General features: G+C 45.3%; 1 protein-coding gene across 1 annotated transcript; it reads right to left on the bottom strand.

Moving 5' to 3' along the window:
* Positions 1 to 4653: 4653 nt before the first annotated feature.
* Positions 4654 to 6945, bottom strand: LOC123117751 (uncharacterized protein At4g15970). The gene is made up of 2 exons (XM_044538437.1): positions 6473 to 6945; positions 4654 to 5800 (listed from the first exon to the last, which is right to left on the bottom strand). Exons 1-2 carry the CDS (start codon positions 6827 to 6829, stop codon positions 4919 to 4921), a joined length of 1239 nt encoding a protein of 412 aa, XP_044394372.1. The 5' UTR covers positions 6830 to 6945; the 3' UTR covers positions 4654 to 4918.
* Between the last annotated feature and the right edge of the window lie 18552 nt (positions 6946 to 25497).

Genomic DNA, 25497 nt, shown 5'->3' on the forward strand with positions numbered 1-25497 from the left:
ATTTTCTAGCTTGTTCAGTTATTAGCCATTCTGCATTCATTCACTGGTTAGTTAATTTGCAGAGAATCTTGCGAATGTACTACGGCCGCTAGGATATAGCTGGTCCTAGAATCAAGTACCACACGTCGTTTGTTCATAATAATTGCACTCATGTACTTACTAACTGTCCTGCCTAGCTAGCTGCCACATCAATCATGTTAGGTTCATCTACCACCGCCGGCAGCTTGAGTTGCCTGATTCGCACGGCTCATCGTTCAGCCACTGCAAGCAGTTCAGCGCGCTGCCTGCTACTACAACAGGCACCTCACGGAGCTAGTGACAGCACCGAGTATTTATGGTTGATCGGTCTAATACCGGTGTTTTTATTTTTTTAAATAAAATGGAACACTTGTATTCCATTACGAGACGGCCAGATCGCCGGTCACCACACTGATTACATCATCAGGGTAGCTTGTGAACCATTCACGATGTTCATCATGAGCTAAAACCTGCACCCGTAGAAGCCAACACATGCGCTGGCTTGTTAAACACGTGTTGCACCAGCACCCCATTCACACTCACCCAGTGTTTACGAAAGGGTAGATTAAAGTTGTGGAGCTTCAAGATTAATTAAGTTACCACGTGCGCCTCCACTATAAAAATAGTCCAGACTAATAAAATATCTAAGCGTTAAATTTAGAAGTTGACCTCTGATGGGTATGGGTACCATTTGCTCTCCTAACCATCCAACCTTTAATTTGTTATGAACACTGGCTGGTCTTTGACCACTCGTCGCTTGTAGTACCGAGGGATGATGGAAAGCCAATGAGCCGTCACCGATGACTTTATAGTTCAATTCTAACCCAAAAATATCACTAGTGTTGGCTTAACATTTACGCGTACCAACGGACCGAATTTCGACCCATCAATGGTGTTGCATAGGTTACCACGGATGGGCGTTCTCTTCTCTCCTCAATGTTGCTAAATACTATTGATGACTCAGCCAGTGGCAGAGCTTGGCCAAATTGTTTGGGCGGGCCGGCTGAAGGAAATAAGTATCTGGACTTATTTTGCATGGCCCAATTGTAGGTATACAATAGAAAAAACTCATGGACTGGGCGGGCCTTGGCCCACTCGGCCTTGTTGTAGCTCCGCCACCGGGTTCAGCTTGAGTCCAGTCACACTATTAAGTATTAAGTGCAGTTAATAATATCTCTAGTAGTAGCCCCTAGAAATCCTTTTGGGGCTAACCCCAATACCTAATCTAAAAAATTCCTCCAACTCCAGCAACATGCCCTATTTTTAGCCCGAAATATTTGCATAGATGCTCTCCACCAATTTCACATTTGTATACATATTTATTCATAGCTTACCACCAAACCATCATACAGAATTGACCACATTTATCCATCCTACAAAATAATCCAGTTCTGCAGCCCAACATAAGAAGACCTACATTTGTTCGGAATAGAAAACATCCTTTTCATGCTTGTAAGATGAGAGCAGGGAGGCGGAACTCACCTCGGCTGTGCGACGCCTCGGTGACAGGATCTCGCTGGAGGCAGGATGGAGAAGCTCATCGATGAGTAGTGTTGTAGTTGGATTGCCCTCTTCCCTAAGTGGAGGAGGTCTCCGACGTCCTACAAACAAATACAGGAGGGGGCGTCGACGTGGCGGACGACCTACGGGGAGCGGAACATGACTACCCGGAGGAGGTCCAGATAGTAGAGCTGATGATTGGGCGTGCATGTCCTCTTTTTGGGTTTCCAACGAAGCATCCAAATGCGAGAGGGGACATGAGGAGAGGTAGAGGAGATGCGTAGGGCGGCAAAGGTGCAAGACGCGGCAGTGAGACGAAGGCGATTTCAACGATGCCTGTGCCACCACGGTGGAGGGATGATGGCTTATGCGGGGCGGGAGGATGAAAAGTCTTTAAGCGCATGAAATAAATGAAAAGTGGCCTTCCTTTTCACATTTGAAAGAAGAGGCTCGGGGGGAATTTTTCGGGTACCTCCCTACTGTAGAGGTTGGCTTAGTTGTAGCATGTTTTTTTCCTTGCCCCAATAAACTGTATAGGGGGCACAATTTAGGGTCATGTTGGAGACTGCCTAAGGCCCTCATGGGCGAGTAGTGGATTATAGGATCCAGGGCGAGTTGAGTGATTCTTGTCCCCAGACTATATCGCCGCCGCCACTCCTCTCCCTTCGTCGAATTGTAGTCGTCACACTCTCTGGTTTCCGTTCACCAGACTCCCTCTCCAAACATCACCAAAACACTTTTATTAGATTCATCATAAAGTATAGTTTCATAGCATATACATTCGATGTTGTGAATCTTAGCAACTTTTTCAACTACCCGTCCCAACTTAAGGAAGTTTAACTTAAGACAAACCTAAAACACCAAATATTTTGAAACGGAGGTAGTACAAATGCCCTGCGCGGCTGAAACGACCGATGATACACACACGTCGCAACAGTGATCACAAGATATTAGGCTATCTCGTATGCTGGGGATCACGGGACCATGCTGCAACAGCGACGACTAATCCACGGTTAGGTGTGTGTGTAGATTATTGCGGGCAACCCGCCCGCCCGTGTTGGCATTTTCCGGGACACATTTCCACCGGCGGCCAATGAAACACACCTGTCAAGCGATGCATTCGTTGTGGTGATGTGACGGGAGCTGTAGCATCGCTACCCACGTCTTGGCTCTGCGTATGGTCCTATGGAAGACCAATGATCGAAGTAGGCATAGTGCTTCGGGTACTTGTTGCTGTGCGTACGTTCATGATTGATGGATCGAACGGTCCCTCCGTTTCTGGTCTGCAGTGCGCCAGAGAATCCCGGGAATGTACGAACTGCTGGGCATGGAAGGACTACATGTGTGTGTACCACGCACGCAGCATAGTTGATGATTCTTTTCGTGTACTTACTTGATGCCACTCCAGATTAGTTCGTCATGCATGTTAGGTAGGTGGTTAATCTAGCTGACACCGATAATTGATCGACTTGCCTGATGTGTGGTACGGTTCCTTCATCGATTGGCATGCAGGATTCGTTTTGACCCTATTGGCTATTGGTGTTAAGTAGTTCAGCTACCGCTACCTGCTGCTACATCTCTCTAGTCCGCTGCCACATTGTGAAAAGGAGATTCTCCTTTTTCTGACGCTAGAAGCAACGGGAGCTCACAAACATCCTACACGAAGCAACTGTGGTGCACGAGAGTAAAATTGCTCATGCAGCTAGATAACTAGTACTGTAACAATGAGATTTTTTTTAGCAGCCTGGTCGATCAGGCACTAAATCCTATATACCCAAATAGTTGATTCTCACTAATTCACACATGTCACATCAGTGGCGGAGCTAGACAAGATCTTCAGGGGGGGCCAAACACAAATTATGCATGTTTGGTGGGCCAAAGGCTCTAACTTTTCTAATCTAAGCAGGCTCTTAAAAAATTTCTTCATAGCTTTTAGCAATGATATGTGTGTGTGTGTGGGGGGGGGGGGGGGGGGGGCACGGCCCCTGCAGGGCTCCACATAGCTCCGCCACTGTGTCACATCATCAAAGACCCACCATAACATGCATGAGAATTCCGCTAATTCTATTCAACATGCACACATGTCACTTCATTAAAGGCCCACCCAATATGATAGGAACAAATTCACTATATTTTATTTGAGATGAAATTCCATATAGAAATATAGTAATGCAACATATAATAGCAAATTTCACACCGTGATGGAGTGGTGGCAGGATATGGTGGGCGTCAAGGCCAACGTGAGAAAGGGCCTTGCATCCCTCGTTATGTTGGTCTCTTTGGAGATATGAAACGAGCCGAATGCACGGGTGTTTAGAAATGTGTCATCCTTGTCAAATGTAATCACATCTAAGATTAACACCAAGCCGGTTATGGGGGTGGCGGGGGCTAAGCATCTGGGATCTTTAATGCCACAAGAGTAGGCTTATTTTTTGAGGGTCGTCCTTTGACGGCCAGCTATGTATTTCATAATTTTTCTTAGTCAACGAGATGAGGCAAAGCTTTTGCCTCCGTTTCAAAAAAATAAATATTTGAAAAGGGCAAAAGACTTACTATATTCATTTAATTAAAAAAGATATTAACAAAGTCAGTAGCTTGAAGGCCAATGCAAAAGCCTACTTTCTTGGTATAATATCATCCATGTGTTTCATCCTTACCAAAATCCAATTATTTTTGCCTTGCTACTGATCTCGCGATGTTGTTGAAGACCCTCGAGTTGCTCTCGTTTCAAAGCTCCCACGAGATAAGTATGAGCGACGTCCTTGCCCTACGCCGGCCATGCCCATCGTGAAGTTCAGGTAAATGTTGCCTTCAGAGTGGCATGGGGCTTTGCTTGTCTGCGGCCCTGTTCACGTCTATTTCTTATGACTTTCACGTCACCACTGTGTTTGTTTCCTACTACTTCTCCCATTTGTAAATACAAGACCTTTACAGATTTCAATACGGACTACATATGTATGTATATAGACATATTATAGAGTCTAGATTCATTCATTTTGCTCTATATGTAATCCGTGTTGGAATTTCTAGAAAGTCTTATATTTATAAACGGAGGGAGTAGTTGTGAGTTTGAGCATGGCGAATCCCAATTTAGTCTCAAGGACAGAAGCACATTTCTTTTGCTAACATATAAAGTAAATATAAAATGTATTCTCTCACTGTACATCATTTTACAGGTATATAACAAATACTCGATCGTCTATCTCCTCACGCCGATGTCGAGTGAATTAAACTACTACTCCCTCCGTTCCGATTTACTTGTCATGGTTTTAGTTCAAATTTGAACTAAATTTGAACTAAAACCACGAAGAGTAAATTAGAAAGGAGGGAGTACTATATTTGAAAAGGGAGTACCCTGTAAGTAAAATATGACCAGGAAATTGTCTGACTAATTGATGGATCAAGCTTGTTTCTCAGCGCGGATGCAGGCGCCGGGCACAGTCCACTTGGCCCGATGCTTCTCCCAATGCGGCAACCTGGTATAGTTCTTCCAGTCATCAAGAACACCCTTCAAATCTCTAATTTTGTTATCAATCCCCACACAACAGTTCGCGTGCATGGTAACGATCTTCCCCAGATCCTTACCATACCTACAGAACCCGCCCACATAGACCGGGTCCAGGTACTGCACCCGGAGCCCCAGCTTCTTCACCATCCGCTTCTTCATCATGTTGAACACCGGCTGCTCGTTGGCGCCGGGGTACTTGCCCCTGGCCCCGTGCCACAGCTTCGTCATGGCGATGGTCCGCGCGTTGGGCTTCACGTGGAAGAACCCCGTGTTGGGGAAGTTGCCCAGGTTGTCGGGGTCGCCGAAGTAGACGTCGCTGGAGACCGTCATGTCGGCGTACGCCGTCACGTGCTTGAACGGGTCGCGCAGCCACACGATGTCGACGTCGGTGAAGAGGAAGCCGTAGCCGAGCTCCAGGATGCGGCGCTGCAGCTTCAGCTTGCTCCACACCAGCTCCAGGTAGTCCTTGGAGAGGAAGTACTTTAGTGCGGCGAAGTCGATGTTGAGCCCCGGGATGGTGTAGTGGTAGCAATGCTGGTGCACGGCCAGGCATCGCGCGTGGGCGCCGGGGTCCATGGCGACGACCAGGACGTGCGGGAGCAGGCGAGCCGTGCCGTCGCCGATGCGGAAGCTCTCCAGGAACAGGTCCAGCAGGGAGCCCGGCGCAGCCCATGCCTGGTTCACGCACGTGATGATCACCGTCCGGTCGTCCGTCGCTGCCCGCGCCACCGCCTCCGCCAGCCCCCGGAACTCCGCCGGCTCCTCCTTTCGTCCCTGCCATGGCATGCATGATGCGTCAGCATTTTTTGAGTAGTGTATAGTAGTAGCATTTTTAGGCACCGTTTTTTGGCCAAATTTGGCGCTATTAATTCTACGACGAATTAACCATCTGTAACTGACAACGGCATTTACGGACTCGTGACAACTGTTGGATCAACAAAGAAGATGTGTAGTTTAAGGCTGGTCATAGTGGGGAGTAACTTAAACTAGTAACATACATATGTTACTAGTCTATGTTACTACCTTCATAGTGGATAGTGTCATAGGTGTGGTAACATAGTTGCCTTCATTTATTACTTTGTAGACTCATTATGCATTGGAAACCGCTATGTGATGGTAACATATTATGTTACTCTATTTGCCTCTCTCCTCATTAACTACTTGCCACATCACCATTTTTGTTTATGTGACATCTATGTTACTACCTATGTTACTCCCACTATGACCAGCCTAATTCAGTGGCCATTCGTGGCAACACGTGAGTGGTTGGTCAATTACAGTTGGTAACTGCTACTACCCCGCAAAAAAAAAAATGCTGCTGCAAAAAAGTATTGCCGTTCAGCCATAGCGCCCTGAATTTGCTCATGGGCACCCAAAGGATTCCCAACTAGTATAAGAAACTGGCTAGCTTTTCCAGGAAACTTAAAAACTCGACCGCAAACTGACCTTTTGTCGACGGCGATGTGTGCTGGAAAGATGACTTGGAGTTGGAGCAGCAAGAGCCGAGGTAGAATTGGGCTTTGTGATTGCCGTGGCGTTCGCCGGACGGTGAAGGTTATGATCATCGTCTCGGCCTGGACCACCGGCGACCGGCAGCGCCTGATGAACAAGAGCACGCGCTATCGTCCCGTTGGGGCGGTGGTGCTGGTCGCCGGAGAAGTGTCCCGGCGTCCTGGTGCGGCTGAGTCCCGTGGCCGGGGCCCGGTACTGGACAAGCATGACGACGGTGAGCGCGGCCGCGGCGCCTAGGACGAAGGCCGCCAGCTGCCGCGCCGTGGCCTCGCCGAGGACCACCTTCCCCATGGATCAACTACTGGCTAACTGATGTTTGTTACACTGCGAGCTGGAAGAAGTACCGGGGAAGTGCACTGACCATGTACTCACCGCATGTTAGAATAGCTAGGAAGGGTCTAAATGGAGCGTAGGAGAGACGTCGAGGGCTCCTAAATAGGCAGCTCCGGCCATCCCGCGGTCCTTTGGGCTCGGGAAACTGACTAATTCGATGGAGTGCAGTGTAATTAGGGAGGCCAACTTTTAACTTTTTGAGCCAACTTTTGGTTGCTAGCGTGAGTGAAGGTGACGTATGTGTGTATCTTAGGGCATCTCCAGCCGCGCCCCAGGAAGGCCTCCCTAGGCGTTTTTTTCGCGCCGGCGCCGAAAAAACGGCTGAGTCGCGCCCCCAGGACGCCGAAAATCGCCGGTACGGACCTTTTTTCCGCCAGGTGGTCACAGGCCGAACCCGGCACGCTGGGGAGCCGTTGGGGGCTCCGGCGCTAGGGAAAAGCACGCCTGGCCCACACCGACAGGGAAAAAGTCAAGGTTTTCTTCCCCCGACTCGCCTCGCACCCCCCGCGCCCTTGGCCACCACTAGCTACATCCCGGCGACGGCCGCCGGCCTACTCCGCTAGATAGCCATTCCCCGCCGAAAAATAGCAGCGCTTCGCGGCGGCAGCCCCTCCCGCAGCAGCTGGTCGTTTCCGGCCGCCGTCTCCGGCCGCGGAGGCGCGGTTTAACGGCGGGTACACGCCCACCGAGCGCAAGGTGTTCGGCGTTTTGACTGTCTCGGCGATGGACTCGGATGAGGAGGAAGAGCTCGCCGCGCTGCTGGAGGAGGAAGCCGCGGCCGATGTCCAGGAAGAAGAGCATCTGATGGTGCTCGCCGCCCTCGCCCAGCTGCTGGCGATCAATGAAAAGCCGCGTCGAGGTGGCTCGGCGCCGGGGCGGGTGAAAGCAAAGAACCGGCATCGTCTGCAAGGCTACTGCATGCTCTACTCCGATTACTTCGCCAATGCTCCACTTCATGGCGAGAGAATATTTCGGCGCCGTTATCGGATGAGCCGAAAGCTCTTCATCAGGATTGTGAATTCCGTCCGGGAGTTTGACAACTACTTCAAGTGCAAGAGGGATTGCACTGGCGCTCTTGGATTCACCTCCATCCAGAAGTGCACGACAGCGATGAGGATGCTTGCATATGGAGCTCCCGGTGATTCACTCGACGACTATGGGCGCATGGCCGAGTCCACCAGCATAGAGTGTTTCTACAAGTTCTGTCGGGCAGTGGTGGCAGTGTTTGGGCCACAATACTTGAGAACACCCAATGCGGAAGACACTGCTCGGATCCTAGCCCAGAATGCAGCAAGAGGATTTCCTGGGATGCTTGGAAGCATCGACTGCATGCATTGGCAATGGAAGAACTGCCCATTTGGTTGGCAGGGGATGTACAAAGGCGCCAATGGCAGTTGCAGTGTGGTGCTTGAAGCGGTAGCCACACAGGACCTCTGGATTTGGCACTCCTTCTTTGGTATGCCAGGAACTCACAATGACATCAACGTGTTGCAGTGCTCTCCTGTTTTTGCCAAGCTCGTTGAGGGTCATTCTCCTCCGATGAACTTCGAGATCAATGGGCACCAATACAACAAGGGGTACTATCTAGCTGACGGCATCTATCCGAGATGGTCGACATTTGTAAAGACGATCTCAAACCCTGTGGCAGGAGGCAAGAACGCCTGCTTTGCGAAGGTTCAGGAGGCTTGCAGGAAGGATGTCGAGCGGGCATTTGGTGTGCTCCAATCTCGATTCGCTGTTGTTCGTTACCCACAGGTGCATCATCAACTGCAGAAAGATCTGATTGAGCACCTATGAAGGCTCAAGGGGGACGCCGCGTGATGAAATACGAGTTTTTATTTGTTGAACTATATAATTTGTATTGAACTATTTGTTGTTGTAGTATTTTGTTGAAGTATTTGATTTTTCTGTGATGAAATATGTGATAAGGAATAATTGTGTTGATAATTGAACGCCGAGACACGGCGAAACTACGCCGATTATGGGCCTATTCTCGCCCATATGGGCCGTTTATTCGCCGAAATTGGGCCAATTTCGACGCCTGGGGGCGAGCTGGGGGCGACGACTGGGCACAAAACCGCCCCAGCGCCGAGTGTATCACCGGCTCGCCCTCAGGAGGCGATTTGTATGCGTCCTGGGGGGGCCAACGGCTGGAGATGCCTTTAGTCGGCTAGGCACGACGCCGGATCGGGCGTCAGGTGTGTCCCCGGATCAGCTGTGAGGTCTCCGTTGCACGGACTGTTCTATCTTCTACTTCCAACCATCTGCCCTGCCCTGCCCTTCCCTCCGCGCTATCTAGCTAGCTGCTGCTCCATTAATACGCCCCACACCACACACATACGCATACGTCTCGATCAATTCCGGGTCTGTGATTAACATTCTTTGTTCAAAAAAATTGTTTAATCTCGTCGGCAGAAACATTTCCACATCGTGTAGATATGTACGTATGTACTTACACATATGCTGATGTTCTTCTTTCTTTGTTAACGAAGGTGACGTACATACCCTACATACTGTACATGATACATGCTCGTGCAACGCATGGTGCAAAAGACCCATGCATGTCGGCAGGCCACAAGTTGCAACAGCGATGCACCCTTCCCACGTTTTGCCTCCGTTTTGAAATGAGACGAGACGAAGCTTTTTTGAAAACGTTTACAAGAAAAAGAAAAATACACCTTCCCCCTGAAAAAAGGAAAGAAGAAACGTCCCTGATAAAAACCGCACGTTCAGCTAGCCACACTGGATTAAGCAACCCATCGAGGATCAACAACGAGCAGCGCCACGTATATATGAACGGACCTACCTCAAACTAACCTTTTCTTCAGGTCATTATATCGACTTTGCATATGTATTCTTTGCCTTCTCCAACGCGATGCGTTAGACTTGTCAACTGATGTGTTGTGCGGTTGGCGACGTGCGCTGTGCATTGGTGTGCACGTCCCAGGGACGGACCGTGGCTTCAGAGTTCAGTCGGTCTGCAGACAAATGGGCTGTTTAGTTCCTAGCCATACATTGCCATACTTTGCCATGCCGCACCTAACCTTAGACAAGTTTGACCAAGTTAGGTTAGGTAGGTGTTTGGTTCTAGCCATACTTAAGGCAAGATTTTTTTTTATGAGCAGTGAACCCCACATGGCATAGGCACAAAAAGTGTGGCAAAATTTCCTTAGGCAAGCAAAAGTGTGGCTAACAATTTGAGCAACTCAAGTAAGGCAAGTGTGGCAAGTATGGCAAAAATCATGTGACAACATATGGCAAAGATAGTCACAATCCAAACAGCCCCGGAAGCTTCTACCTGTACTAACAATAATACAAGCTGAGAAGGATACGGAGCAACAAACTTGATTGACTTCCCCTCCACCATAGATCAGCCGGCCTTGCCGGTGTCGGGAGAGGCAGGGAATCCAATCTATGAGTGGAATTCTTAATAATAGTCGTCTTCTTATTTGAAGATGGCATCGTCTATAATAAATATTCTTCGTCTCTTCTTTCGTCGACAAGATCTTCTTCCCGACGTCAATGGTGATGTTGAAAGGTTAAATTTGTCTAGGTATGGTCCTTCTGATCTTGCTTCGTCAGATTGGTTTTGATTTTTTTTTTCTCATGGACGTCGCGAGGAGGATTGTCCTCGCACTATCTGTCCTGGCTGCTACATTCTCGACAATGGTGATTCGTACCCTTGACTCCCAGCGACGTCGATCTCGTTGTTCGATTTTTTGTCCCCGAAATACCGGTGTTGGTACTCTTGCCGACGTTGGTGGATTACTTTAATGCCGGCATGCGTGCATTGCAGCCTTGGCAATGCGGCTCAAATTGAAACAATGGAAAACCCTGTTGGTATTTGTAGGTTTGTGGTTTGATACTTTTGTTATGTTTCTACAGCTGCCATCAGAAAAGTACAAGATTGTATCATGGAAAAAGAAAGAGTTTGAAGATCGTGAAGATTTGCTCGTTTCTTTTAGACTTTATTTTATAATTGTTGTAGTCACCTCGTGTATCTCTACCATGTATACTTTGCTAATATAAATATATCATGGTATTGATTGTCAAAAGAAAAATACAGGTAATAACAATAGCACTTTTTGATCAAGTGTACTGCTTTAGTGCATCTCCAATGTGGACCTGCAAATGGGTATGGCAAAATATTCATTTTTATGTCCGTGCGTGGTTTGTGGACATGATGCAGCAGAGAGTAATCCAATCCTTTTCGCAGATTAATCCTGATTTGTCCGGTTGAGAGGAGAGAAAGGAGAGGAGACGATGCATGTGTAGAGAGAGAAAAGAGAGGAGAACCATGTGGTGGGTTTTTTGTGAAAACTTCAGATCTATTCATCTTTAATCATTGCAGTACAACAACACAAGAAATAATAAAAATTACGTCCAAATCCGTAGACCATCTAGCCATGACTAAAAGCATTGAAGTGAGCTGAAGGCGCATCGCTGTCATCGCCCTTCCTCATCGGTGCCGGGCAAAACTTGCTGTAGTAGACTCTCGGGGAGTCGTCGTGCTTTTGGATTCAAAAATGGTGCTTCAACACACAATCTCTATATTTTTCATTTTGAGACAGCAAAAAACACCCCCTTGTGTAGCAAATATATACGTCAATTTTGCATCATGATTTCCTACTCTTATTTATCTTATTTTGAAGTTATATTCCACATTATGATGCAATTCTAATGCATGGAGATTTTTGACAACTGAAAATCTGACATGAAAAAAGCTACAATATAGATAGCAATTCTCCGGAGCTCAAAATAACGTGAACTTTTACGGAGATTTATTTTGGAATATATAAAATATACGGAAAGAAAGAAGTACCAGAGAAGGGCCTCGGTGGCCCACAAGCTAAGGGGGCGCGCCACCCAGTCTTATGGGGCCCATAGAGGTCCTCTGCTGACGCGCTTCTCCTATATGAAGCCATTTACCCTAGAACAAAATAAAGAGAATACTTTCAGGACTTTCCGCCGCCATCTCAAGCCGGAACCAGGGCAGGAGCACTTTCGCTCTTCGGCGGAGCGATTCCGCCGTAGAAAACTTCCCCCAGGAGGGAGAAATTGAAACCATCATGATCATCAACGCTCCTCTCATCGTGGGAGGCCTCATCTTCATTAACCTCTTCACCTACACCATCTCATTTCCAAACCCTAGTTCATCTCTTGTGCTCAATCTTTGTATCAAACCTCATATTGGTACCTGGGGGTGCTAGTTGTGTTGATTACATCTTATAGTTAATGCTTTTTGATTTACTTGACAGAAGATCATTATGTTCAGATTGTTGATTGCATATTTATACCTACTAAACATGTTCAATATTATGAGTTGTGAGTAGTTCTATTTGTTCTTGAGGACATGGGAGAGGTTATTTGTAATCATGTGAAGTTAATCATTGTTCAATGTTTTGATGCTATGTTGTGTTGTTTTTCCTCTAGTGGTGTTATGTGAACGTCGACTACATGATACTTCACCATCTTTGGGCCTAGGGCCTGGAAGGCATTGTGGAATTAGTTTGTAGATGATGGGTTGCGGGAGTGATATATATAAACTTAAACCCAGTTTATGAATTGTTCGATGAGGGGCTGTTTTGGATCCACATGATTAACTCTATGGTTTGATTTATCTTACTCTTGTATTTGCAGATGCTTGCATGGAGGGTATAATCATAAGTAGATGTTTGTTCAAGTAAGAACAGTACCTTAGCTCCGGTCCACCTACATAACAACTTATCAAGGCAATGAACATAAGTCAACGCATCGTGGTGAAAGTCACTCGATTGATATTCTCGTGTGTCCTCAAGAGCATTTGAATCACTATAAGAAGTTCCAACGGCTTGCCCTCGGCAACACTAAGGTTAGGGCCACCTTATTGCACCTTGCTACTTTTGTGACTTGTTACTTATTACCAATTATCTTGCTACCAAATAATCTATCAAAACTATCTTACAACACTTGCAGAGAATACCTTGATGAACCGCTTATCGATTCCTTCTGCTCCTCGTTGGTTCAACACTCTTACTTATCGAAAGGGCTACGATTGATCCCCTATACTTGTGAGTCATCAAGTCTCTATCCCAATCACTGTGTGGGTCACACCTGTCAGGTAGCACGAGAAAATAATTTGTAACCTCGCATGAATGGTGCTAACCAGTAGTACAAGAGCCTCTACTTGTTTAACCCAACGATAGTTTTTTTTATTATAGTGTTTGAGTGGGAGACTAAACTGAAAAAAAAAGTTGTGGGGATTAGAGAAGGTGCGTGGGAGATGAAGTAGTTGGGCACTCACTATAAGTTCCACTGTTAACACTAGGATCTTGCACCAGTGTCGTGTTCTGGTTGGGATGATGTGGGATTAAACAATCCCAAGAGTTTGGAGCAAAACCTTATATCCCCTGAATGTTACCTTGGCATGATTTCTTTTATTGGTTCAATCAAACTTGCAAAAAACAATTGTAGGATTATTTTCCACGTGAAATTTGTGATTTGATCTCATCTTTTTTGCAGTATGAAATATTTTGCAATTCCTATGAAATTACCTTCCCGCTCTTCGGTTTTGTAATAATCCTAGCAAGTCCTTATTGTCCTTGTCAAATTCTTAGGAAATTAATTGCCTTAGTTGTTGTTCAACACTACAAAATTTAACATATCATAATCTATTAATTACACTACGCTTCCTAATTTTTAAGGCCCCACAGTCAACTGAGACCTCCAATTTAGAATTGGTTCTCCTGATTTTAACCGGATCAACAATTTATCAAGGAATTTCTCACAGAGTTCTCTCATTCAATTCTTTTAATTCCCCGTTCTCCCTAATTTTTGAGCTCTTCCATTCAATTGAGTTATTCAATTTTGGAATTGGTTCACATTTTGGCCAGGGATGATTTTTTTCAAATGAATCGGCAGCAAAACGGCCTATAAAACGGCAGATGTGCCATTTAGACAAAGTTAAGAGAGCATTTCTCCTGTTACATGATAGATGGGACCCACACGATGATTGTGAAAGAGATTGCGGGCCACGCAGATGTGCCATGTAGACAAAGTTAACAGAGCATTTCTCCGGTTACCTGACAGATGAGACCGACACTGTGATTTGGAAAGACTGCGGACCACGCAGATGTGCCATGTAGACAAACTTAACAGAGTATTTCTCCTGTTACCTGACAGATGGGACCCACACGGTGATTCGGAAAGTGACTGTGGGCCCACTGCCACGCTGATGTGCCAAGTAGACAAAATTAACGGAACATTGACGACAAGTGACACAAAATGTATTTCTGAAACTCAAGTTGTATGATCAGTTTATGTCATTTTTCAAGTACCCACAGTTCAAGTTTAACAATGATCGTTGTAGATATTATGATGTAGGAGTACTATATTGTGAGGATCACGGGACCATGGTGCTACTGCACCTGCGTAGCAGCGACGACTAATCCACGGTCCGGTTCGGTGCGTGTGTTGGCATTTTCCGGGACATATCCCCACCGGCGGCCAATCAAACAAACCTGACAAACGATGCCCATCCGTTGTGCCGATGTGACGGGTGCTGTGCCGACGAGGACACGTCCGTCTTGCTGGCTTAATTTGCGTGCGGAAGCTTCGCATTTTAACATGGAGCTAACTGAATGCGTCACAGTGCTTTGGCTCCTTGTGGTACGTAGCACATTCATGATTGATCGATCCGTTCCTCTGTTTCTGCTGGTCTCCTGAAATTCCATGCACAACCCACCGATTTGTAGCTAGCTAGCTTGCCACGGTACTACGTGCATGCTAGCTTAGCTAGCTAGCTCGCACAATAAAAATGGGTATAGCTCATCAACTACCACCGATTTTGGTGCCTGATCTGTGGTACGGTTCCTTCTTCGATTGGCGGCACATCTTCGGTGGTTCAGCACTTGAGCTACCTGCTAACGAGATGCTGTACTCCCTCCGATTCAAAATAAGTATCGCAAAAAAGGTATCACAGTTTCAAATAGGATTAATTTTTTATGGATTGGTGTGGCCGAAGAATATAGCTGTTTTGGCAGTGCATCATTGCCATACCAATTGTTAGTACATTGGCCACACTGCACCAGAGTAAAATTGCCGATGCACCGTCCCATAAATATAAGAACGTTTTTGACATTAGTGTAGCAGCAATGATCGATCGGTGGCTCAGTTCAACTTCCACCATCCATCTCACATATGGCCGGCCTAAACTCCTACTCCGAACTACTCCCTCCATCTCATAATGTAAGATTTTTTTTGACATTGGTCTGATTGATTAGTCAGCACTCAGCACCATCAGCATACTTAATTGATTACATCCATGGGCCTGTGGTGGCGTACTGCTATGGAGCCCCCCGACGACGGCGACGGGTCCACGAGTTTCTGCATCTCGTCAAACATCAAAACCACGTACGACGTCAAGTCGGAGCCCACGATTTTCATGGTAGTAAAGACCATGATATCGATTTCCCCATCATGCTCGGTGTAATATCACGTTCAACGAAGAGTGGCGTACCATGCATGTATGTAGAAAAGGAGAAGAAGAAAAGAAAAAACTCACTTTACCTAGCTCCATGCTCGTTCATAATTAAACGAGAAATGTACGGCAGCTATAGACGGGTTATATATCGAAAAAGAAAACTATTGATGAGGGTGACGGCCCGTATGATGAGCGTTCAGAACATCTGCGATGACCAAATCCAACACCTCAAACCCACGTGGACGTGTCGCGTCCGCGGACACTGACCGAACACGTTTTATATGTTGCCTTCCACACTCACGTCCTCGTATCTGAAACCTCAAAACCATGCAATTCATGCAACGCTACGTAAACACATGATCAAAGCGCAGTTCATCGGATCAGCCAGACAAAAGGAACATAATTCATCGGAATTCATTGACGGAGAGTGCAACTCCATACTACAAACTACTTATAAAATATAGATAAAATATAAACGGAAAGGGCGGAGGAAATCACCATTTCCTCGCCGGCCCCTTCCCCTTTCGGTCGTCGGCGCGGCTGTGCCCTTCCTCCGTGTAGGCGTCGGCGTGCTGAGGTGCACCATCATCGTCGTCGGAGCTGGAGGTGGAGCCGTCTGTCAGGGCGGAGTCGGAGCTGCACCTTTTTCTTGACAGCCTGCGGAGCAGGCGGTCCTGCTCTTTCGCATGGCGGGCCGCCTTCGCCTTCGCCACCGCCTCCTTGTTTGCCTCGCGCTCCAACAACTCGATAGCGAGTCGGAGCGCCTTGGCATTCTTGCGGCGGGGGCGCCGCGCGTCCGTCCCTGCCGTCGTGAGAGAGCGGCAGAGGACCGACGTGAGGAGCGCTGCCTCAGGATCGACCGACGCGTGAACATTGACTCAGATGCCATTGCCCTTTCCCTCACCCGCTGCCGCTCGTGCCAGGCTGCTCATACCTCAGACTCGGGCGTCCGAGTGCACGTAGGCCTAGGCTCGGGCATGAGGACCCAGCAGTGGCCGGGTACCACCTCTGGAGTAGATGGTAGTGGTGGTGGGCGGCGTACCTGGAGGAGCGGAGCGGAGTTGCTGGAGCTGCGCGCCAGGGGGGAAGGGTCGGCGACGTCACTGGCGCTGCATCGACGGGCGCTTGGTGCTGACGAAGTTGATCCGCTGCTGCCGGATCCGCCTTGGTCGACCATCGAACACCTCAATGTGATGCGAAGGGCGACCTCCTCCACATCGCCGGGCTCCGCTTCATGTAGCAGGCGAGCCCAGTCGTCGTCGGAGCCGGAGTCCCCACCGGAGGCAGCGGTGCTTCCGTCGCTGGCCATCGGATGCATTCGGAGGGGATCAGAAGTGGATTGGACGGAGAGGGTAGTGAAGTGGAGTTCAGATTGATTGCGGTCTAGGGTTTTCTGGATGTGGATATTTGTGGAGCAGGCGTGGGCTAGGCTGGGCCAAGCCGACGTGGCGGAAGCGCCCAGACCGCCAATATCCGCCCCGTATTTAGGCTGGATATGAGGAGTGCCGATCAGTCCGGGTGTTTGAGGCGCCCGGATGGGTCGAATTTTTGTGACCGGTCAGCCCACTCAGACGTTTGAGATGGATTTAGGGTGCCCGGTTGTAGATGCTCTCATACAGAATGAAGAAAAATGGACGTTTGTGAAGGAGTTTCTCCTTTACCTGGGTGTGGCGATGCCCATGCACTGTGCCAATGAAACCGATCCTGAATTCGTTGATGGTCAAATTAAGTATTTATTTCTAGAGCTTGTGAAGTTGATTATACTGGTGAGGCTGTCCTCGAATTCTTGTTACAATTGCCAAACCAAGATTTAGCTATTTTGGGGACCCAAAATGTGCGTGAAATGATTGCCATCACGACATGGTATTTGTGGTGGGAAATACGTAAACTTGTGCATAGGAAGAAAATTCAAGATGCTAAACAGATATCTAGGTATTCAAGCTCTTACGGCGAATTATGTTATTGCTTCCTCCCCTAATGCTTCCATGAGGGGGGGGGGGGGGGGGGGGGGGTTGGAGCCGGCCCCCGCGGGCTTTGTGAAACTTAATGTTGATGCTTCTTTCGATCATGACCCGACCGAAGCGGTTCTCAGGGACGACAAAGGAAATTTTATTGCAGGGGTTTGCTGGAGAATTGATTGGTGTGCAGACGTTCTCACGGCGGAAGCTCCAGCGCTTAGGTTTGGGCTATCCCTGGCGCAACGGGCAGGATGTAATCGACTTGTCATCAATTCTGATAACTTGGAGGTCATCGAGACTATGAATAATGGTGGACGGGCGGCGGGAGTGGCGGTGGCAATTTTTGATGATTATTATTTTATTGCATGTGATTTTTCTATGTTCAAGTTTGAACATTATAACAGAGAGGCAAATAAAGTAGCTCATGTACTTGCTAGGTTGGCTAGACTTTCTGATACTGTTGATTGGTTTGAGGAGCCATGAAATTGTACCCTTCCTCTTAAATGATGTATCAGTTATTTCGATTGAATAAAGTTAGTGTGTTTAAAAAAGAGTGGGCATAGTCACTGATATGCTAGCCTGAGCGCAAAATGGGCCAGCTCAGTTGTGGGTTATGTGCGATCGCTCGACATTATGTCGCAATAAGCATTACATAGGTGGTCTCATGATTTTTTCAGAAGTGGGATATATTTTATTTTTTGCAGGGATTCAGAAGTGAGATATAATATGGTTGTGATTCACAACTGATTCTTTTTTTGGTACGGTTCACATCAGATGGACTTTGTCCACATATGTATGATCGGGGTTGGCTGTTTTGCAAAACAAAACTTTGGAGTGCCTTTTACACATGGAACGTATGTGTCTCGCCTATTGCGAGGCACAGGGAGCACTCGCCTGTACCGACGCTGTAGTGTGCCGAATACAAACCTTAGTTCAGTTCGATCGTTTTGTTTCTTTTCTGTTTTTTCTATTTCACAAAATAATAATACATCTTGCAAAAATTATTTTAATTAAAAATTAAATGTTCGCCACACATTAAAAAACACTAATGCAGTTTAAATATTTTGTTTGTGCAATTTCAAAAAAAATTGAACCGTTCAAGTGAAATGTCCATGACATTTGGAAAATGTTGATGCAATTCAAAAAACCTATTCATGACTTTTTCAAAACAGTATAAAATACAAAAAAAATAAACCATTCAAAAGGGTGAGTCTCACAATAAACTAGACTGGGCCGTCTATTCCACGCGCTGCGAGTTAGAAAGTAGGGAAACATGCACCCCCCCCCCCCTCCCTCCGTCCCTGCATGCGCTATGGCCCATCCCAAGTGCGGGGTGAGGCGGCCAAATTGTCGTTGTTTCTGTTTTTTTATTTAACTTCGAAAATAGTTTATGGATCACAAATAAACACATGTTCAGAATTTTACAAAATGTTCAACAGCACAATTAATATTTTTGCCAATTTTTTTCATAATTTCAAAAATATTTCGTGGAGTAAAAAATGTCACTGAAATCAAAATATGTTCATGAATTTGAATATTTTCTATGGTTTCAAATTAATGTCTGTGAACTAAAAAAACATGAACAAAAAAATGCTGCCATTTTTTAATTTTTTTGGGGAATTCGAAGAATGCTCCAAATTTTAATAATTCCTGAGAAACACAAAACAATAGCAATTTCAGAAAAATTATGGATTTTAAAAATGTTCTAGAATTTGATAACCAATCAAATTTAGAAAAATGTTCATGTACTTCAAAAAATACAATGATCACGTATTTGAAAAACCTCCAGAATTGAACAAATTTTCTTGAATTTTAGAAAATGGCATGATTTTGTAAAACAATTACGAAATTGATGGAAATACTACAAGAGTTTGAAAAAACTCACAGATTTGTAGAAAAAAGTAAATTTAATGGAAACAGAAAACTAAAGAAATTCTAAAAGGAAACAACAGTTCAAGGAAGGTTCTAGATTTTTTCTCAAAACCGGTTGGGAAGAACTGGAATGAGCTGGGCCCGAAGACGAGGAACGTGGCAGGTTATACATTTTATCGTTATTCCCCCACCTAGGCGGGGAATAGTATACCACAAACGAGGAGTGCGACTATACCTTGCCTCACGTGAGAGTGAGACGGCCGAAGCTTTCGCCTCAAACACGTACGCTAGTGTCCTGGCCTATGCGGGGCATTAAGCGCCATTTTTTTTCCTGGCTTTTTATATTATTTTTGGTTTTTATTTTCTGATATCATATTATTTTTCTTCTATTTATATTTGGAAATATTGTAAATATATAGAATACAAAGAATCAGTTTACTTCAAAAAACTTCAACAATTTAAGCATGCATTTGAAACAAATTAAATGTGCCTAAAATACCTTTAATATATAAAAATGTAAACAACGTGTAGGAAAAATAGTTGACAGCGAAATATATGTTTGAAAAAAATGTAATCATTTATTGGAAATTGATAAAAAAATAATATAAAAAGGATAAACAAATGAACAACGCGTGTGGAAACAAGTAGACATAATTTTTTTTAGAAATATTAGTCATGCAGTTAAAAAATGTTAAACATATAAATAAAAATTGTTCCTGAAGTATAAGAAAAATGTACAACTTGTATAAAATGTATGTTTGAAGAAAATGTTAGTCATGTATTTCAAAAATGATAAAATATATTTAAACTGTGTATACCAAAAATGTATAATATGTATGAAAAGGAAAATCGGCATCAAAAGATATATTTGAAAAAATGTTGGTCGTGTATTTGAAAAATGTTAAACATATATTTAAATTGTAACTGATGTATACGAAAAATTTAGAATTGTGTATTTGAAAAAAATGTTGACCATGTATTAAAAAAAATGTTCCAAAACATGTATTAAAAGAAAAATATACATCGTGTGGTTGAATATGTTCAACATGTATGAAAAAATATTCACATGGACAGAAAAAATGTATATTGTGTACCAAAGAAAAGTAGACATGTCCCTAACTCGAACCCACTACTCACATTTGCCCCTAATTCAAAAGCCTGCTCAAAAATGCCCCTCCGCCGTCATGTTCCCTTATAGAATTGCCCTTCCGTGCCGTTTCCGTCCAGTCAAGGCTGTTCGACTGGTAAGCGGCCGTTTCTTTGACATTTTTGCCCCTTCGTCCTTACAACTGGGCCCAGGTCACTGGTTCACTCTCTCCCCATCTCATTCTCTCGCCCGAGCCGCACCCTCTCTCTTTCTCCCTCAAATCGCCTCCCGCCGTAACCCTAACCCTAGCTCGCTCGATCCGGTCGATCCCAACTCCTAAGGCTCGATCTACTAATGGCGGCCACGGTGGAGCTTCGGATTTGACTCTGTGTCGCTCTGCTACGGCGTGAAGGAGACACAGGCAACGGGATGGATGGGGACAACAGTTGCGGCGGCGACGAACGAGGGAGCACATTGCAGCTACAGACGAATGCTTCGGCGGGGTAAGTATCTCTTGTAATCTGATGTAGTCTCATTCCGTTTGTAGTTCGATTTGTTCTTGTAGTTTAATTTGTTGACCTAGTTCATAGTGCTCATGGCGTTGGGATCTGTCTGTTTTCCATGGTCATCGTAGGATGGACCCCGATAGAGCAGTTGGGATGGATTGTAGAATGGAAACCACACTTCTAGCTAGTGGTGGCACAAAAGCATCCAACACAGGATTCTCTTTTCCTTTTGTTGCTGACAATCAATGGACTTTCAATCAGTTTAGATCTGCCATAGCTGCTAAATATCCATGGGGTCTATACGATGCAGTGGAATTCAGGTACTGGGACATTGACAAATCAACATGGGTCCCTGTCCAGTGTGATGATGTGCTTGGTATCATGTTTGCAATACATGATTCTTTCCCTGCTAAACTAGAAATCAGTGTCATACAAAGGGAGAGAGGAGAGCCAGAGAGCAGAGGAACAAGATCTCAATCTAGGTCTACAGGTAAAGGTAGAACTAGCCAATCAAGGGGCAAAAAAGCAACAACTCATAGTGGAGGCAACAGTTCCATGCAGGCACCAGGAACACCTACTGTAGAAGTTCCTAGGCATGCAGCTCCCTCTCATAATAAAGATTCAGGTGACCCATACACTGAAGAGGGACTACTAGATGATTGGCCAAATGATGATGAGGATGAAAGGTTGTTTCCACAGTTTGTAACAAGGAAGAAGGGCAAGGAGAAAGATGATGAGGGGGAAGATTATGTTCCACCCCCTGAAGGCATGTTTGGTGAGGCATGTGAAGATGAGAAAGAGGAGGACAATGACATGGGGTACTCTGAAACATCTGATGAGGAAAGACCAAATGTGCAATACAATAGAGATGATCCTTCTTTGAAAGTGGGAACAATATTTCCAGTGCCATAGACTGTAGAAATGCCCTTGCAACCTTCTCAATAAAGACTCAAAGTGAATTTGTGATAGACAAGAGTGACAGTAATAGGTTGACAATGCATTGTGCTTATAAGAGGTGTCAATGGAGGATGCATGCCTCCTTAATGAGACACAGCACACTGTTTCAGGTATTAAATATAGCAACTAACAATGCATTTGTAGTTAGCAGCATTGATACTGTATTTTGTTTGTTTGTTGCAACACATAGGTTCTGACATGTTTCTGAACTATCATGAATGCAGGTTAAAGTGAACAAGACAGCTCATACATGTCCCAGTGTGAACAGGAGGAAGAGATTGAGGTCAGCTAAGAGTAGATGGGTTGCTGATGCTGTGAAGACCTGGATTTTAGAGGATTCAGAAGTGGGACCAACAGAATTGCAGAAAAATTTGAAGAAGAAGTATGGCCTGGCAGTTCCATATATGAGAGTATTCTATGGGAAGCAAATGGCACTTGACAATATCTATGGTAAGTGGGTTGACTCTTTTCAGTTATTGTATACCTTCAAGGCAGAAGTGGAGAAAGCATCTCCTGGCAGTGTAGTTAGCATTGATAAACACACTGTACAGTACAAACTGAATGGGAAGAGTAGACAGAAGGAGTGCTTTAGAAGAGTATTTGTTTCTTTCAAAGCATGCTGGCAAGGGTTTTTGAATGGGTGTAGGCCTTATCTTGCAGTAGATACCACTGCATTGAATGGCAGATTTAGAGGGCATCGTGCCACTCACTGCAAGGAATCCATTGACCCAGCTTTTGGGGAAGAAGAGCACCGGGGGGCTGAAAATGCAACAGATGAACCTCTAGATGCTAAAACTGATGCTGAAAATGCTACAGAGGTGGAAACTGATGCTAAAAATGCTACAGAGGTGGAAACTGATCCTGAAAATGCTAAAGAGGTTGAACCTGATGCTGGCATTGCTACAGATGCACCAACAGTGTCATCAGCTGTAAGGTGAAAATGCTACAGATGTTCTCATTTCAATTTTTGCATCATTTAATGTTCTAATTTCCTTTTTTGCTTCATTTAATGTTCTAATTTCCTTTTGTGCTTCATTTAATGTTCTAATTTCCTTTTTGCTTCATTTAATGTTCTCATTTCAATTGTAGCCCAAGAAAGAACAACAAAAAGGCAGCTAACAGAGGGATGTCACCAGCCAAGAAGAGGCTCAAGTATGCACCAGATCCTACAATAGGATCTGTAACTGGAAGCAACCAGCTAAGCAAAGAAGTGAGCAAAACTGTCACCATAAGGTTGAGTTCAAGGCTCTTAACTAGTCCTGCTTGCAACACCAGGAGCAAGAAGATGAAAGATCTGTGAACTTGTAAGCTGCTATGTTAAGTGTGTTATTTTTGTTGTTTAAGAACTATTAGTGAACTTGTTAGCTGTTATCTTAAGTGTGCTGCTGAAATTATGAACTTATGTAATGCTGAACTTGTGAGATGCTATTATGAAGTTATGCTATTTGTGAGATGCTATCTTCTGAGGTGCTACTTTTAAATATTTTGTGAGCTGCTAGTTTTAAGACAACAGATCATTTGGTCAGCTGCTAGTTTCATTTGAGCTGCTACTTTCAAAATGCCAAGCAAGATTCTTCAGTCATTTCCAAATAGAAATATCACATCATTCCTAAATCACAACATTATTCTGGGATAATACATTCCCAAACTTAGCTCCATCAAAGCATACACTACAAACAGAAATCCATTTAGTATGGATTATTAGACCACCCAGAAACAAATGTGGCCAACATGCTAAAACCAAGAACTATGATAAATCCCCAGGCTTGCATAACCTCGTTCCTCTTCTTCATCTTTAGCTTCAGTTTCATGTTCTTCTCAGTTAGATACATCACCCTCCTCTCTAAATAATGAGCTTTTAGCCAGCTCTTCTCCAATCCTGCATGAAGCTCCTCAAATGCTCGACCAACACATTCGGTTGATGGCAGGTCAATCCAGACAACCCAATCACATTCATCAGGAAGCTGCAAAATCAATGATCGAATTAGAAAGAGGAGAAAGAGCAGAATCAAGTCAAGCATTCAAAAGCAAAAACACTTACATCAAGAGGGCAGCCGAGAAACCTTCTGCCGGAGCTTGCTCCTCCCCAGGCGACACAACGAGCAGGAATAAGCCCGTGGCCAGGGCACCGCCGCGACGACCGAACCTCAAGGCCACAGAATGTCAGATCGGGGATGTAGAACTCTGATTGAAACTGAACTATCCCGACGCCATCAACCTATCAGCAAAGGGCAACCCAAATTGATGAACCCTAATTCCGCAATATCACCCAAATCGACCCTGAAACTTACATTGGCGGCCACCGACGAGGTCGTAGAAGACATGCCCGCCGTGCCCGACGTACCCATCGCTCACCACACCGTGCCCCTGCCCCTCTCTCTTCGACCGCGGCGGAAACGCCCGATCCAGTTCTTGCTCAAAAATGCCCCTGTCGTCGCGAGGAAGAAGAAAGAGGGGAGAGAGAGTGAACCGGTTAGTTGGGCCCAGATGTAAGGAAGGAGGGGCAAAAATGTCAAATAAACGGCACGTTAGCGGTCAAACAGCCTTGACTGGACGGAAACGGCTTGGAGGGGCATTTCTATAAGGGCACATGACGGCGGAGGGGCATTTTTGAGCAGGCTTTCGAATTAGGGGTATATCTGATTAGGTGGTTCGAGTTAGGGACAGAAATGCAAATGGCCCTAAAAGAAAACATAACCGATAAAAACTGAAAAAGAAACAAAAAAGAAATGTGAATAAAACCAAAAAAAGAAACAAAACCAAATATTCCCCATGGTCTTCCTCCTCTCACCAACGTCTCCGTAAATCTTTGTCGCCGCACACTAGGCGCCACCGCATACCTTGCAGATCACCTCAACCCCGCCTAGCCGCGCGGCGGAGCATCATCGAAGTCGCCACTGCTCGTGCAGCATCACCACCTCATCGGCGCCGACGTACCTCCCGTCACAAACAGCTGCAACGACAGCGTGATGCCATCGTCCCTCCTAAGTAGTAGCACGTGAAGCTCACGCCGACCTGCCGAAATCAACTAGAATCACTCCGAATCGGGCCTGTTTGCCGAAAATTTGGCCGGAATCGAGACCGACACGATGGATCTTTGTCGGAATTGAGACCATTCTGACGGTTTGACCTGAAGCTTCCCTTCCGCCAACCGTCGTTTTATTTTATAAGGTGAACTGGAAATTTTACCCTGAATCCTGAACATTTGAGATATTGGAGGCTCGTTTTTAGGTTTCCCTTGAAAAAATATTGGTGAGCCAATTTTGACGGATCTGGTTTGTTTTTCCTTTCGCTCAAAACTGGTTATTTTTCAGTTTTGGCTCTTTTAAGGGATCTGCTAGAGATGCTCAAATCATTCTTCTTGGGGTGTGACTAGTCTTAATCGATCGAAATTTAACCAAGTCTTAGTTAAGTGCAACTCCCTCCATTTCATAAGATAAGAGCGTTTTTGACACTACACACTCCCTCCGTCTCATAATATAAGAGTGTTCCTGATAGTTATATTATGAGACGGAGGAAGTATAACATGTAAGAAAGAGTAAAGAAACAATGGAAAATAAAATTGCACAAATCTCAATATAAGATCAATGAATATAGTATCAACTAAGACATAACAATCTCAGTCAAAGTAAAAATTAAGACATGACAATGTCCCAGGCGACTGAGATTTAGCTAGATTGTTCTTCTTTAATTACAAACCAGGAGACATGCATGCATGTGCTGCACGCACACTAGAGTATTGCTACTCCTTGTACATATATAGGAAGTACTAATAATCTAGCTTA

Source organism: Triticum aestivum, chromosome 5B (assembly GCF_018294505.1).
Source record: "Triticum aestivum cultivar Chinese Spring chromosome 5B, IWGSC CS RefSeq v2.1, whole genome shotgun sequence".
Taxonomy (NCBI): domain Eukaryota; kingdom Viridiplantae; phylum Streptophyta; class Magnoliopsida; order Poales; family Poaceae; genus Triticum; species Triticum aestivum.

What these genes read in the sequence shown, in the direction of transcription:
- LOC123117751 (XM_044538437.1), bottom strand. Translation starts at nt 6,829, where the DNA reads ATGGGGAAGGTGGTCCTCGGCGAGGCCACGGCGCGGCAGCTGGCGGCC. An exon ending in CACATCGCCGTCGACAAAAG is followed by an intron (nt 5,801 to 6,472) that starts GTCAGTTTGCGG and finishes ATGCCATGGCAG; the next exon opens with GGACGAAAGGAGGAGCCGGC.